Below are 14,024 nucleotides of genomic sequence, written 5' to 3'. Positions count from 1 at the left end.
CAGAATTTCAGGCTATTGGATTATGGAAGTCTACACAGCTTTATCAGCTGGGGAATTCTGGGAGTTGAAGGTGGTAAATGTGGCCTGGAGAAAACCACTTTCACCAAGATCTCAAGAAAGACTCCACTGCCACCTGCTTTCTCACAGCTCCCGGTCTCGAGAAAAGAGGGGGGTGGGGGAAGGAAAGGAGACCAAGAGGAAAGAGCTTTATTTCCACCCCCCTTCACAAACCTTCCTCATGCAGGCCTCGCCAGCTTCCTGAAGCTCATTGTTGGTCGAATTGAGGGCCTTGAAGAGAGCGCCGATGATCTTCTCTCGAGACTGGGGCAAGTAGTTGCAAGCAGCCAAGGCATCTGCATGACATCGAACAAAGCGAGACTAGATGACCTCCAAGGTCCCTTCCAACTCTGTTACTGTTAAAGTTCCCCTTTCGAAGCAGGAATGCAAAACACAGGACCCAAAGATTCAAGGGTCCCCCCCTTTTTTTTTTTAATTTCATTACTATGCATTGATGATGTTACCTAGTTTGGTAATGAAACGTCCGCAAGAAAACAACCGAGCTGTTTTGACCCAGCTCCCCAAACACGACAAACCCTCTGCAGTTGAAGCAATGCTTCCTTTATTAAGGAGCGCCAGCAGCCCCGGCAACAAGTTTCTCTCTCACCTCAGGCTAACAAGTCTGTCCGGCAGGGAGATGAATAGTTATCTGCCACATCTATTCATCTCTGCCCCCTGCCTTTTATCCCCAGACTGGGTGGGGCTTCACTAGCAGCAGTGGCTCTTCCGTCCCAAGGACCAGCCCATAGATTTCCACTGTTCTCCTCTCCTCTGCCTTCTGCACATCCATGAGTCAGGCACTGGACCCAGATGTTCCTCCTCCTTCTCATCACCCACCTCCAGACCTGGGGGCTGTTGACTCTCCACCTGAGGGCTGACGAACAGCCCAGGCTCCGTCTTTCTCTCTCTCTCTTTCTCTCTCTCTCTCTCTCTGCCAGCTCCATTCCCACGTCCCCCTCGGAGCTCTCAGGTTGCCTTGATGCTGATCCTGACTCCCACGCCTCCTCCTCCTCCTCTGATTCGGCTGCTGGAAGGACCGGCGGCCGACATGCCACAACACAAGTTCAGAGAGCACCAAGGATCCCTCACTGCTAGTACTTTTGGCCAAGAATCCTGGAAATCGTATGTCAAAATCAGGGTGAGCCGCTGAGCCAATAAATACCAATTTCTTTTCAACACAGCTGTGTGTTGAACAGCTTGGAACCGGCTCCATGTATGCGGAAAACCTCTCCTAGCTAGCTTCAAAGCTGGATCGACTTACTCAGAGCTGCGATTCGAAGGGGCACCAAAGAAGGCAGGCTCTTGTAACACGGCAATTTCATCAAGGCACAGTCTTCAGCCTCACACAGATTCAGCAGCTGGAAGTTCAAAGAGAAGAAAAGTCGGTTTTGGACACCACCCGGTTGACTTTCAGACCAAAGAGAGAAACTGTAGACATGCCATTGTGAGCTCCAAAATTCACCAACTTAGTAAGACATTTTTTGAAGCTTTTTGGTACAAGGTTTCTTCTCTATGGTGTTTCCTGTTTGGGAAACTCCTTTCATCAATGATCGCTGTTTTAGGGATTCAGCTGTAGAGTAATATAAAAAAAGAAGCCCCAACGGATAATTCTGAGGCTCATCTTGGTCGCTTTGTCACAATGGTCTACTAGATACATCAGAGATGTTCACGTAGGAGATGACCAGACGGACACCAAGGGAGGAGTCAAACGTGCCATCAGTCTCGAGTCCCTTTGTGCCCACAAGAGAACTAAATCCAGTTCACCTTGAATTCCTTCTACTCTTATCTCCCGCTAATTTCCCTTGGCTGTTAGTAGTTCAGATTCCTGTAAGCTTGCCCTAAGCCTTTATACTCGTTCGAACTGCCTGGATTTCCTGATTTCCCTGGGGCTGGACAGTTCAGGAGCAGAAGATAATTGATCCCTCTTTCCTGTATTCCTCTGCATCTGGTATTTGTAGCTACTTCAGCCTCAACCCCAAAATAGTTAAGACTTTCTTCTCTGAATAGAGCCAAACTATTTAGTCCAGCTTGCTTTATACTGTAATAACAATTCCACATTCTGTACCCCTCTTTTTTCCTCTCTCTTGAACCACTCTGAAAAAGGGGTCCCCAACCTTTCGGGCCTCAGGGACCACTAAATTCATAATTTTAAATCCCGCGGACCACTAATACGATCTGCCTAATGACCGGCTGGGTGGGCGTGGCTAGGTGGTCATGTGACTAGGTGGGTGTGGCCAACTCGATGTCACTCACATCATGGGGCGCCTCGCCAGCCTCTACTCGCCCCTTCCCTCCCAGCCACTCCTCGCCTGCCCGCCTGGGCTCCTTAGGGCCCCAACAGGAAGCAGTTGTTGGAGCTAAGCAGCCACCAGGAGAAAGAGTTGGCAAAACAGCTGCTCAGTTCAAATTGGATCTGACCGAGAAGGAGGCTCAGCAGAAGCACCTCACTGAGGACTAGGAGCATAGGCTTTCCAAGCAGAGGGAAGACCTGCCTGAGTGGAAGGCCAGGTATCAGCACCTAGAGGCTCAGTGAGCTGAGATGGTCAGCCAGTTTCAGGCCATGAGGCAGTCCCACTGGAACGAGGCCCTCCGGCTCTTTGTCACCAGTGGCACTTCCCTCCAGCCTTCGCCCGAAGCCCCACACCAGGAGGTTGAAGCAGACCCCAAGTTGGAATTTCTGCCCCCTTCCAACCCACACAAAAAGACCCCACACGTATCATTGCACGTATCCGGCCCAGAGGTTGTAGTTTGAGGAGCCCTGATTTAGTGCAATATTTTAAAAATGCAAATAATTTTTCTGCGGACCATCAGCGGTCCACGGACCCCCAGTTGGTGACCGCTGCTCTGGAACATGTCTCAGTTACAACACCCAATTTAAGTTCTTCAAATGCTCAACTTCCTTCCTCAGAGAATTCCTTTCGTCCTACACATCACGGTGTCCAGACTGCACACCCTGAAGAGTTAGGGCTTCAAAAGATGAAAAGACCCATTTGTTTGGCTTATCCAGAATGAAAACCGGGCAAAAGAAAATCATATCAATAAACCTTTGAACGGGGATTCTTAAATTTTTTTAGGTGCCATGGATCTCTTAGAGAGTGACGAAATTTATGAGGTCCAGAGACTGTAAATTATTTCCTTGCCTATACATGTTACTGAATAAAAATCTAAGTTTCAGCTAGAGAGGTTCATGAACGCAAAGTTGTCCTTTCTGTACCCAAACTCTCTGGGATTTATCTTGGGATCCCTCCAAGGATCCCTTGTTCAAGAGATTTATCAGCTAGAGAGCTTCATGAATGCAAAGTTGTCCTTTCTGTACCCAAACTCTCTGAGATTTATCTTGGGATCCTTCCAAGGATCTCTTTGTTCAACATTAGGGCTGTGGATAGCTCAGGCTGTAAAGAAGCCTGTTATTAGAACACAGCAGCCTGCAATTACTGCAGGTTCAAGCCCGGCCCAAGGTTGACTCAGCCTTCCATCCTTTATAAGGTAGGTAAAATGAGGACCCAGATTGTTGGGGGGGCAATAAGTTGACTTTGTAAATATACAAATAGAATGAGACTAGAAGAACCCAAGACATTAGGAGACAATAATCCAAGCGGAGGTAATGCTGCAGATACATAAATATAGAAACATTCATGAATGCCAAACCTTTTCACTCGTTATTCATCAAAGCATCCGCAGGGCTACTGGTTTACAGAGCTCAATTTTTTTAAAAAAAACTAACCAAAAGCGACGAAGGATAAATATACCTCTGTATAAAATACTTTGTGCTCAACCACGTTGAGGTCCATCGTGAAAAGCCGGGGTTGCAGAGTGGTGCAAAACGTATTGCCTTCCATCAAACCGATCTGGGCGTTTGCAGGTTGATGTCGGAGCAGATGTTTTTTGGGAGGAACCATGTCTTGGAGAACCTAGTAGAAGAAAGGGAGGTCTATCTATCCAGAATATGATGTCAATGTTCAAAGCGCTTCCGCTCTTGCAACTATTATCGCTTCTCACTTACGACGGTCATAAGTGTGAAAAACGGTCGTAAGTCTCTTTTTTCACTGCCATTGTAACTTCAGTCACTAAACAGACTGTTGTAAGTTGACAGCCATTCATTCCGAGGCCTCGCGAAAAAAGCGACTTCCAATCGGGCCTCGCACTTACAACCTGTTCTGTCCCCCTCGCCTCAGTCTGAGCGATGACTTAATTAGCCGGCACTATCAGCTCTGGCAGCAAACTAGCGAGCGCCTGCCAAGTGTCTCTGTTATCTCTCTTGATGAGTCAACCAGGAACAAACAGCTCTAGTTAAGCAGTTGATTTGCTTGCTATGAAGAGGTACAGCAGCCCTTGCTGCCCTTTATATCCTGTGGGGTGTGGCTCCATGATTCAGCACTTCCTAGGCCTGCCCCACCCCTGCTTCTGTTGTTCCCACCTCTCCTGCCTACGAAACCTAGGGTCCAGCCAGGCCTGATTGCCATCAGCCGGGTCTGGAGGCGTGGCCTGGGGAGGGGAAAGAGTCAGGGGATGGAGGCCTCGTTATCTCCTCCACCTGGCCTGCCTCTGGCTCCTGGAGCTGAGCCAGGGAAGCCGGTGCTCCCGAGGTAAGTCCTGATGGCCCTTCCCCCTCACTTTCCAAGTCACTTTCTGGCAGGGGCCCCAGCTCGGGGGGGGCACAGACACAACACAACCGTTGCATCCCCACAAGGATCCAAATTGGGGCCCTCGGCATGAATTTATGAAAATTAAAAAGGATCCCGGGGTCACACGATCGCCATTTGCGTCCTTCCCAGCCGGCTTCCGATACGCAAAGTCAATTGGTGGTGAGGGGGGAAGAGTCGGATTCGCTTAACGACCACATGAGTCATTTAACAACTGTGGCAAAACAGGTCATCCAGTCGGGTACGGCAGCTTTCCCAAATCGCCTCTGCTTTGCCACAGTTCTAAACTGCGGTCGTTAAGTTGAGGACTAGGTGTTAAGGACACCGCAAGAAAGCATTCAAGCTTCAGTTTTGTAATCTGCGGGCCAAGATGCCCAGCCTCACCTCACCTCTTTATGGGGCTCCATGATGGCCGTGACGCTCTTGCCCGTCACCTGGGCCACCACCTGCAGGGAATGCATGGCTTGTTTCCTGACGGTGGAGTTTGGCGAGGTCACTTCTCGCACCAGGTCATGGGTCACGTGGTGGAAGGACTTCTCCTGGGCGGTCAGGATCTCCTCCGTCTTCTCCTCTTCTTTCAGCAACGTCGCGCAGCGGATTAAGAGCTGCTCGAGGGTCGTCTTGGCCATGGCCACGGCCCCGTTGGACACCTGGGAGGGCGTGCGTTGAACCCGCCAAGGAAAGTTTGTTTTAAACTCTTTTCAAAATTAGTTGGAACAATTAATCAGTGGAATGGCACGACTCCGGAAGTTGTGAATGCTCCAACACTGAAATAGTATAGGGTCTCCTGCTTGAGTAGGGGGCTGGACTAGAAGACCTTCAAGGTCCCTTCCAACATTCTATTCTATTCTATTCTATTCTATTCTCCATTAAAAGGTAAAGGTAAAGGTTCCCCTCGCACATATGTGCTAGTCGTTCCCGACTCTAGGGGGTGGTGCTCATCTCCATTTCAAAGCCGAAGAGCCAGCACTGTCTGAAGATGTTTCCGTGGTCATGTGGCCGGCATGACTCAACGCCAAAGGGGCACAGAATGCTGTTCCCTTCCCACCAAAGGTGGTCCCTATTTTTCTACTTGCATTTTTTACGAGCTTTCAAACTGCTAGGTTGGCAGAAGCTGGGACAAGGCATGGGAGCTCACCCCGTTACACGGCAGCACTAGGGATTCGAACCGCTGAACTGCCGACCTTTTGATCGACAAACTCAGCGTCTCTTACCCACTAAGCCACCGCATCCCTCCATTAGTCTCCATTAGTTCTATTCTATTCTATTCTATTCTATTCTATTCTATTCTATTCTATTCTATTCTATTCTATTCTATTCTATTCTATTCTATTCTATTCTATTCTATTCTATTCTATTCTATTCTATTCTATTCTATTCTGGTATGTGACCATAATAAAAGACTGACAGACTGATTGACTGTGTCTGGAGTTAAAGTGGCAAGAGGGGGCAAGAGGAGAAGGGAGATGAGCCATAAAATGAAAGAGACAGGCGTTGTATGAAATTCGATCAATAATTAAAATAAATAGCAATAGCGCTTAGACTTATATACTGCTTCACAGTGCTTTCACAGCCCTCTCTAAGCGGTTTACAGAGTTAGCATGTTCCACCCCCACCCACACCTCAACAATCTGAGTCCTCGTTTTACTGACCTCGGAAGGATGGAAGGCTGAGTCAACCTTGAGCTGGTAAGGATCAAACTATTGGCAGTGGGCAGAGTTAGCCTGCAATACTGCATTCTAACCACTGCGCCAACACAGCTAATCAACAGTCTGGGTCCTCATTTTACTGACCTTGGAAGAATGGAAGGCTGAGTCAACCTTGAGCCAGTCAGAATTGAACTGCTGCTGTGCTCCTTCCTTCCTTCCTTCCTTCCTTTCCTTTCTTTCCTCCTTCCCTCCCTTTCTCCTTTCCTTTCCTTTCCTCCTTCCCTTCCTTCCTTCATCCTTTCCTTTCCTTTCCCTCCTTCCTTTCCCTTCCTTTCCCTTCCTTTCTTTCCTCCTTCCCTCCTTCCCTGCCTTCCTCCTTTCCTTTCCTCCTTCCTTTCCTTTCCCTTCCTTCCTGCCTTTCCTTTCCTTTCCTTCCTTCCTTCCTTCCTTCCTACCTTCCTTTCTTTCCTTCCCAAGCTATAGCAGATATATAACACTTCAACCATGCTTTCACAGCCCTCTCTAAGCGGTTTCAGCAAATTCCCTCCGACAATCTGGGTCCTCGTTTTACCGACCTCGGAAGGACGGACGGCCGAGTCGGCCTTGACCCTGAATACGAGAGACCCACCTCTCCCGTCAGGTCCATCATGACGAAGAGCAAAGCCTTGAGGAACGTCTGCTGGTTCTGGAGGACCCAAATCAGAGGGAGCCGCTCCATCAGGAACTTGATGGACACCACCCCACCGAGCTTGGCGTACCACGCTTGTTCGTAGCAACAGGCGCAGAGGCGTTCCACGATGTAGGAAAACAAGGGCAGCTGGCAGGCCTGGAGGGCAGAAAGAAACTGAGGGTCACCCCAAAGGAGCAGGGAACCTTCTGAAGGAGGAGGCTGATGGCCACACGTCAAATGGGCTTTTACCCGTTCCTTGGATCCCAGGATGATGCTGGCCACGTCGAAGATCACGGCCAAGGCCACCTCGCCGATCTTGCAAAGCTCCTTCTCCTCGTAAGCCATGCAGATGGCGATGGCGTCGATCAGCACCAAGGGATCCATGCCCCTCGACCCGTTTTCCTCGCTGTGGAACATGGAGGTGCTGGGCTGGCTCCCCACCTGGTAACACTGGAGCAGGAAAGGGCCTGGGGGGGGTCGACCACGCGACAAGGAGAACAGAAGGAGAAGCGGGGGAAGAGGGAGGGAGAGAGGGAGAAAATTAAAGAAGGGCATACGGGTAGTTTGGCTTCAAACCAAACACTCCCTTCTAGCGCTGATGATGTTACTTAGTTGGGTAATGAAACATCTGCAAGAAAACAACCGAGCTCAGAGACCACCAAGGACCCTTCATTTCATCTCTAAAGTACAAACTTGTCATCTAGCCATCCATCCATCCAGTACATCTATCTATCTATCTATCTCTCATCTATCTATCTCCTATATCTATCTATCTATCTATCTCCTATCTATCTATCTATCTATCTATCTATCTATCTATCTATCTATCTATCTATCTATCTATCTATCTATCTCCTATCTATCTATCTATCTATCTCTCATCTATCTATCTATCTATCTATCTCTCATCTATCTATCTATCTATCTATCTATCTATCTCTCATCTATCTATCTCCTATATCTATCTATCTATCTATCTCCTATCTATCTATCTATCTATCTATCTATCTATCTATCTATCTATCTATCTATCTATCTCCTATCTATCTATCTATCTATCTATCTATCTATCTATCTATCTATCTATCTCTCATCTATCTATCTCCTATATCTATCTATCTATCTATCTATCTATCTATCTATCTATCTATCTATCTATCTATCTATCTCTCATCTATCTATCTATCTATCTATCTATCTATCTATCTATCTATCTATCTATCTATTTATCTATCTAGTACATCCTTCCCTCCATCCATCCATCCATCCATCCATCTGTTGTGGCCCGCCAGCGACCAGCAGAGCTGGCAGCAGATTCGGACAGTGAGGGGGTTGGGGAGGAACCTGGGCCAGTCCTGCAGTCTGGGGAAGGCTCTGATGAGGGATCTGCGTCGGAGGCAGAGAGGGGGCCAGGGCCGTATGACAGATATCAGCTGCCTTCAGAGTCAGACATCAGTGAGGCAGACGAACAGCTGGAGCCCGTTCCCAGTGCGCGCATGCGCAGAGTTGTCAGATGAAGGGAACAGCTAAAGAACGAGAGTCGACTTGGGAGTAAGGCCACAGGTGGACGATGAAGGGCCCCTCCCAGAGGAGATAAAAGAGGAGTGAAAGGGGAGAGGAGTTTGCAGGAGACAATTAGTTCATTCCTGCATTCTTGCCAAGTATTGCGGTGTCCGAAAGACATTGGCCTGATAAAGGTCGGTAATTGTGAACCTTCTTGAAAGACTGTTGGGGAGGAAAGACTTCGCTGGAGAGGAACTCACTGTAAATTAAGTAAAAGGGGTTTATCAGGTCGAGGACTCGGCTTCGTGCTGCTGGGGAAGCCTAGATTAGAACACTATCTATCACAGCCTAAGGAGCCATCAAGAACACTCCCACCAACAATGACAGGGCAAACCAATTGTATATAAATAGAGAGTAATCTCCACATCCTTTTAGCACTGATGATGTTACCTTGTTAGGTAAGGAAACGTCTGCAAGAGATCAACCAAGCTCAGTGAACACCAAGGACCACACACACACACACACACACACACACACACACTGTCGTGGTGCAGGAGGCCAACTAAGCCACGCCCACCGTGGCCACGCCCACTTAGCAACCGGGCAGAGAGCCCATTGCTGAAATTTTCGAAGCCCACCCCTGGTTACGAGCGCCTCCTTGCCGAATCCTTACCACACTGCTGAGCCACTGCCACCATGGTGTAATGGCGGATCAGGCTGGCCACGAATGGCAGGGCGCTCGGTCGCAGGTCTTTGATCACCGCTGACATGAAGGCCCCGGTCAGGGCCTGTTCAAAGGTCTTCCGGGCCGGCGTGTCCTGAGCTTTGTACCGATGAGAGATGATCACGTTGGGAATGGACTTCTCCGTGAAGCTGTCAAAACCAAAGCGAGACACACACACACACCCGTCAGGCTGAGGAAGAGCGTGGGCCAGTCCTGAAGGCTGGGGAAGGCCGGATGAGGGCTCTGTGTCCGAGGCAGAGGCGGGGCCAGGGCCATCGGGGAGTGATGTATGAACTCCAGAGCCTCCAGAGACTGACAGCGGTGAGGCAGAGGAACAGGAGGAGCCTGTTCCTAGTGCACGCATGAGAAGAGCTGCCAGAAGGCAAGAAGAGCTCAAGCAAAAAGGACGACTCAGGAGTAAGGCCAGGAGATGATTCCTCTCCTCAAATCCCCCTCCCTCCTAGCCCTGATGACGTTACATCGTCAGGTCATGAAACATCTGTAAGAAAACAAGCAATCACAGAGAGCAACAAGGTCAACCCTGAGCTCCAAATATCCACCTTCATGGATCCGCCCGCGTTCTTACTTGGGATGTGCAAGAAGCTGGTACAAAGCATGCTTATTGTCATCTAGGCTCATCATGGCGACCAGGAAGCACTTGATGACCTCCCAAGCTTGCCTTCGATAGTAGGGCTCTGTGTTGGCGCTCTTCAAACAGTCCAAGGCAGTCTCAATGGCCTACGACGATGGAAAAGGAGGTCTCTTGGTCAACCGGTAGAAAACCCCAAAGCACCGCAACGTTGGAAAAACACCCAACAATTGCTCCTTTTACCGTCCTCAGAAGGATGGAAGGCTGTCATCCTTCAGCCGGTCAATATCGAATTGCTGGCAGTCGGGTGTTGTGCCTCGCTTGCCCCCCCCCCCCCCCGCAGCCGGGGCCCCCTCATCTCCTGCCAGACACTGATAGTACAGAAGAATGTCCTGGCATGCCTCCAGCCCCCAGTCCTGGCACCGTGCCCGGGCAGACGGAGCAACTAAACCCCTCCCCCACAGCATGTGAGCCTGAGGAATATGAAGCCAGTCACGAGCTGGAATTACCAACAGCTGGGTTGGAATTACCAACAGCTGGAGGCTGGAGAGATCCACGCTTCCGGAGAATGGAGAGGCGACGTCAGCAAAAGGAAGGGAGGGGCAGGCCTGGATAAGTGCTGAGTATGGAGCCACATCCCATGGCCTATATAAAGGATCTGCTTTCTGGCATTCTCTGAGTCAGGCAAAGTCTAATCTGGATTGCTGAAGTCACACCTTGGATTCCTGCCTGCCCTGAGGACTCTGATAGGACTTTGGCAGAGCTGCAGAGGCACGCTTGATACGGACTTCTCTGACCCGGCCGTCAGAGGAGGAGTGAGACACGACATCGGCAGAGTTAGCCTACAATACTGCATTCTAACCACTGCGCCACCAGAAGTCAAATTTGACCCAAATTGGGACATTCAGGGCTACCAGAATCTATGATGATCATCATCCCCTTTTAATGACCCCTTAATCCCTTGCGAGTTGGGAGTCTGGGCAGCTGAATGGAGCTAGCAAGTATTTACTGGCTGGATACCCTTCCTGTCACCAATGCAGAGTCTTGTTCAGCAGATAGTCTCATTGTGCCCCGACAGAAATAAATATCTGCCCCTCTACCTAGAATCGAACTCACAGCCTCCTGATTGGGAGGCGACAGCTCTACCTCTAGGCCACCGCTCCGCTCTATCAGAATCTACATGTGAATGCAAATGTTTTCAGGCTGAAAACGCTCAACCCAAAAAGAACTCAAGATAGGCCTCACTGTTGTGCCTCGTCCTCCCTCCTCTCCTCAGCCGGGCCTGTTATCAGACTCCGAGTCTGATAATGAAGATGAACGGGCTGTCATGCCTCCAGCCCCCAGCCCTCACCCCATGCCCGGAGAGGATTCCAGGAATGAACAAACAAACCTCACTCATACGGCGTGTGTTCCTTTGGCTCAGCCATCAGAGGAAGTCAGCCATGGATTGGAATTACTCGGGCCTACTCCTTCTGACCCCTCCCTTTCCCAAACAGCAGAAGACAATTCAAAGTGGGAGGATCCTCGCTTCCGGAGATCTGAGAGGCGATGCCAGCAGAAGGAAGGGAGGGGCAGGCCTGGATAAATGCTGAGTCATGGAGCCACACCCCATAGCCTATATAAAGGACCTGCTTTTGGCATTCCAACCTTGAGTCAAGCGAAGTCTCATCTAGTTTGCTGCTATCGGACTCTGTCACACCTTGGACTCTTGCCTGCCCTGAGAAACCTCGAAGGAATTTGGCAAGCTGCAGAGGCTTCGTTGCCACATTTGATATGGACTTCCTTGACCCGGTCGTCGGAGGGGGAGGGGGACACGACACTCACCTTCTCCATGGGGAGCTGAATGGATGCTTTGCAGTCGGAGAACTCGGCCGTAATGCTAGGCCCTTGAATCTCGGTCACCACGTAGTGCAACTTCTGGGACTCCTTCAGCATCTTCCGGTTGCTTCCACCGAATTTGCCCAGCACGCGATAAGCCACGTGAGAAATGGTCTCAGCAGGATTGCGCAGAGTCCGCCACAGAGCCTAAGAAGCGAGTGGGTGAAACCTCTAAGGCAGTGATGGCTAAACTTTTAGTTGCCACGTGCCAAAAGCATGCGGGCGCACACACATACCCATAATGCAATGTGCACATGACACACACCCCTGCGCACTCCACCACCCCTGCGCATGCACACACAACCCCCCATGACCCCACCCCCTCCAGTGGTGAAGGCACCAGGCTAGAAACTGGGAGACGGTGAATTCTAGTCCTGTTTTAGGCATGAAAGCCAACTGGATAGTTTTGGGCCAATCACCAGGAGATGGTGAGTTCTAGTCCCACCTTAGGCCTGAAAGCCGGCTGGGTGATTTTGGACCAATAACCGGGAGATGGTGAGTTCTAGTCCCACCTTAGGCCTGAAAGCCGGCTGGGTGATTTTGGACCAATAACCGGGAGATGGTGAATTCTAGCCCCACCTTAGGCATGAAAGCCGGCTGGGTGATTTTGGACCAATAACCGGGAGATGGTGAGTTCTAGTCCCACCTTAGGCATGAAAGCCGGCTGGGTGATTTTGGACCAATAACCGGGAGATGGTGAGTTCTAGTCCCACCTTAGGCCTGAAAGCCGGCTGGGTGATTTTGGACCAATAACCGGGAGATGGTGAATTCTAGCCCCACCTTAGGCATGAAAGCCGGCTGGGTGATTTTGGACCAATAACCGGGAGATGGTGAGTTCTAGTCCCACCTTAGGCATGAAAGCCGGCTGGGTGATTTTGGACCAATAACCGGGAGATGGTGAGTTCTAGTCCATTCTTAGGCATGGAAGCAGTCGAGATAGCTTTGTGCCAATCACCAGGAGACTGTGAGTTCTAGTCCTACCTTAGGAACAAAAGCCAACTAGATGACGTTGGGCCAATCACTGAGTGAGTTCTAGTGCCGCCTTAGGACACTAATTGGCTGGGTGACTTGGGACCAATCACCAGGAGACGGTGAATTCTAGTCCCACCTTAGACTTTAAAGCTTCTAGACAGCTTTGTACCAATCACCAGGAGACGGTGAGTTCTAGTCCTAACCTAGGCACAAAAGCCAACTAGATAACGTTGGGCTCATCACCGGGGGACGGTGAGTTCTAGTGCTGCTTTAGGACAGTAAGCTGGCTGGGTGACTTGGAACCAGTCACAGGGAGACGGATGAATTCTAGTCCCGTTTTAGACTTCGTCAACTTCCGGACCTCCGAACCTTTCGCCGCGAGCTTAAAACTTACTTATTTATCTGCGCTGGACTGGGTTAGTTTTTTAAGTTATGGGTTTTTAATGGGTTTTATCTCCAAATTTTAATTGTGGCCAATTTAATAAGTTTTTTAATTGTATTTATAGTGTATTGTGTATTTTTACTTGGCTGTGAACCGCCCTGAATCCTTCGGGAGAAGGGCGGTATACAAATTTAAATAATAAATAAATAAATAATAAATAAATAAATAAATAAATAAAAAGCTGTCTAGATAGCTTCGGGCCAATCACCAGGAGATTGTGAGTTCTAGTTCTGCCTTGGGCATGAAAGTTGGCTGGGTGGCATTGGGCCAGGCACTGTCTCAGGCCAACCCATCTCACAGTGCTATTGTAGTGGGCAAAATAGGAGGAGGAAGGAGCATTAGGTAAGTCTGCTGCCTTGAAATATTTATAAAAACGGTAACAACGGAATTAAAAAAAAAAATTTACAATGAACCTTTCATCCTAGCTAGCAGGGATTCTTGCAAGCTACAGTTCCAAATTTTCCTCCATTATAAATTCAACACATGTGAAAGTGGCCAAAGGGACACGGTGGCTCAGGGGCTAGGACGTTGAGCTTGTCGATCGAAAGGTCGGCAGCTCAGCGGTTCGAATCCCTAGTGCCGCCGTGTAATGGGGTGAGCTCCCGTTACTTGTCCCAGCTTCTGCCAACCTAGCAGTTCGAAAGCACGTAAAAATGCAAATAGAAAAAATAGGGACCACCTTTGGTGGGAAGGAAACAGCGTTCCGTGCACCTTTGGCATTGAGTCATGCCGGCCACATGACCATGGAGACGTCTTCGGACAGCGCTGGCTCTTTGGCTTTGAAACGGAGATGAGCACCGCCCCCTAGAGTCGGGAACGACTAGCATGTGTGTGCGAGGGGAACCTTTACCTTTTTTATAAAGTGGCCAAATTATTCACTTCGTCCCCCTGAGACTA

At 49.5% G+C, this 14,024-nt stretch overlaps 1 protein-coding gene across 1 annotated transcript in view; it reads right to left on the bottom strand.

Moving 5' to 3' along the window:
- TRRAP (transformation/transcription domain associated protein) overlaps positions 1-14,024 on the bottom strand; it is a 141,439-nt gene that overhangs the window by 101,184 nt on the left and 26,231 nt on the right. The window contains exons 21-29 of the mRNA XM_058157098.1: positions 11,660-11,860; positions 9,833-9,984; positions 9,196-9,395; positions 7,269-7,486; positions 6,978-7,175; positions 5,090-5,350; positions 3,807-3,968; positions 1,319-1,415; positions 232-353 (exon numbers count right to left, since the gene is read on the bottom strand). Coding sequence (XP_058013081.1) covers positions 232-353; positions 1,319-1,415; positions 3,807-3,968; positions 5,090-5,350; positions 6,978-7,175; positions 7,269-7,486; positions 9,196-9,395; positions 9,833-9,984; positions 11,660-11,860 — 1,611 coding nt within the window. The remainder of the gene's footprint in view (positions 1-231; positions 354-1,318; positions 1,416-3,806; positions 3,969-5,089; positions 5,351-6,977; positions 7,176-7,268; positions 7,487-9,195; positions 9,396-9,832; positions 9,985-11,659; positions 11,861-14,024) is intronic.

The sequence above is a fragment of the Ahaetulla prasina genome, chromosome 14 (genome assembly GCF_028640845.1).
Source record: "Ahaetulla prasina isolate Xishuangbanna chromosome 14, ASM2864084v1, whole genome shotgun sequence".
NCBI lineage: Eukaryota > Metazoa > Chordata > Lepidosauria > Squamata > Colubridae > Ahaetulla > Ahaetulla prasina.
The sequence above is the reverse complement of the archived record's forward strand: the minus strand, read 5'-3'. Positions and strand labels throughout refer to the sequence as shown.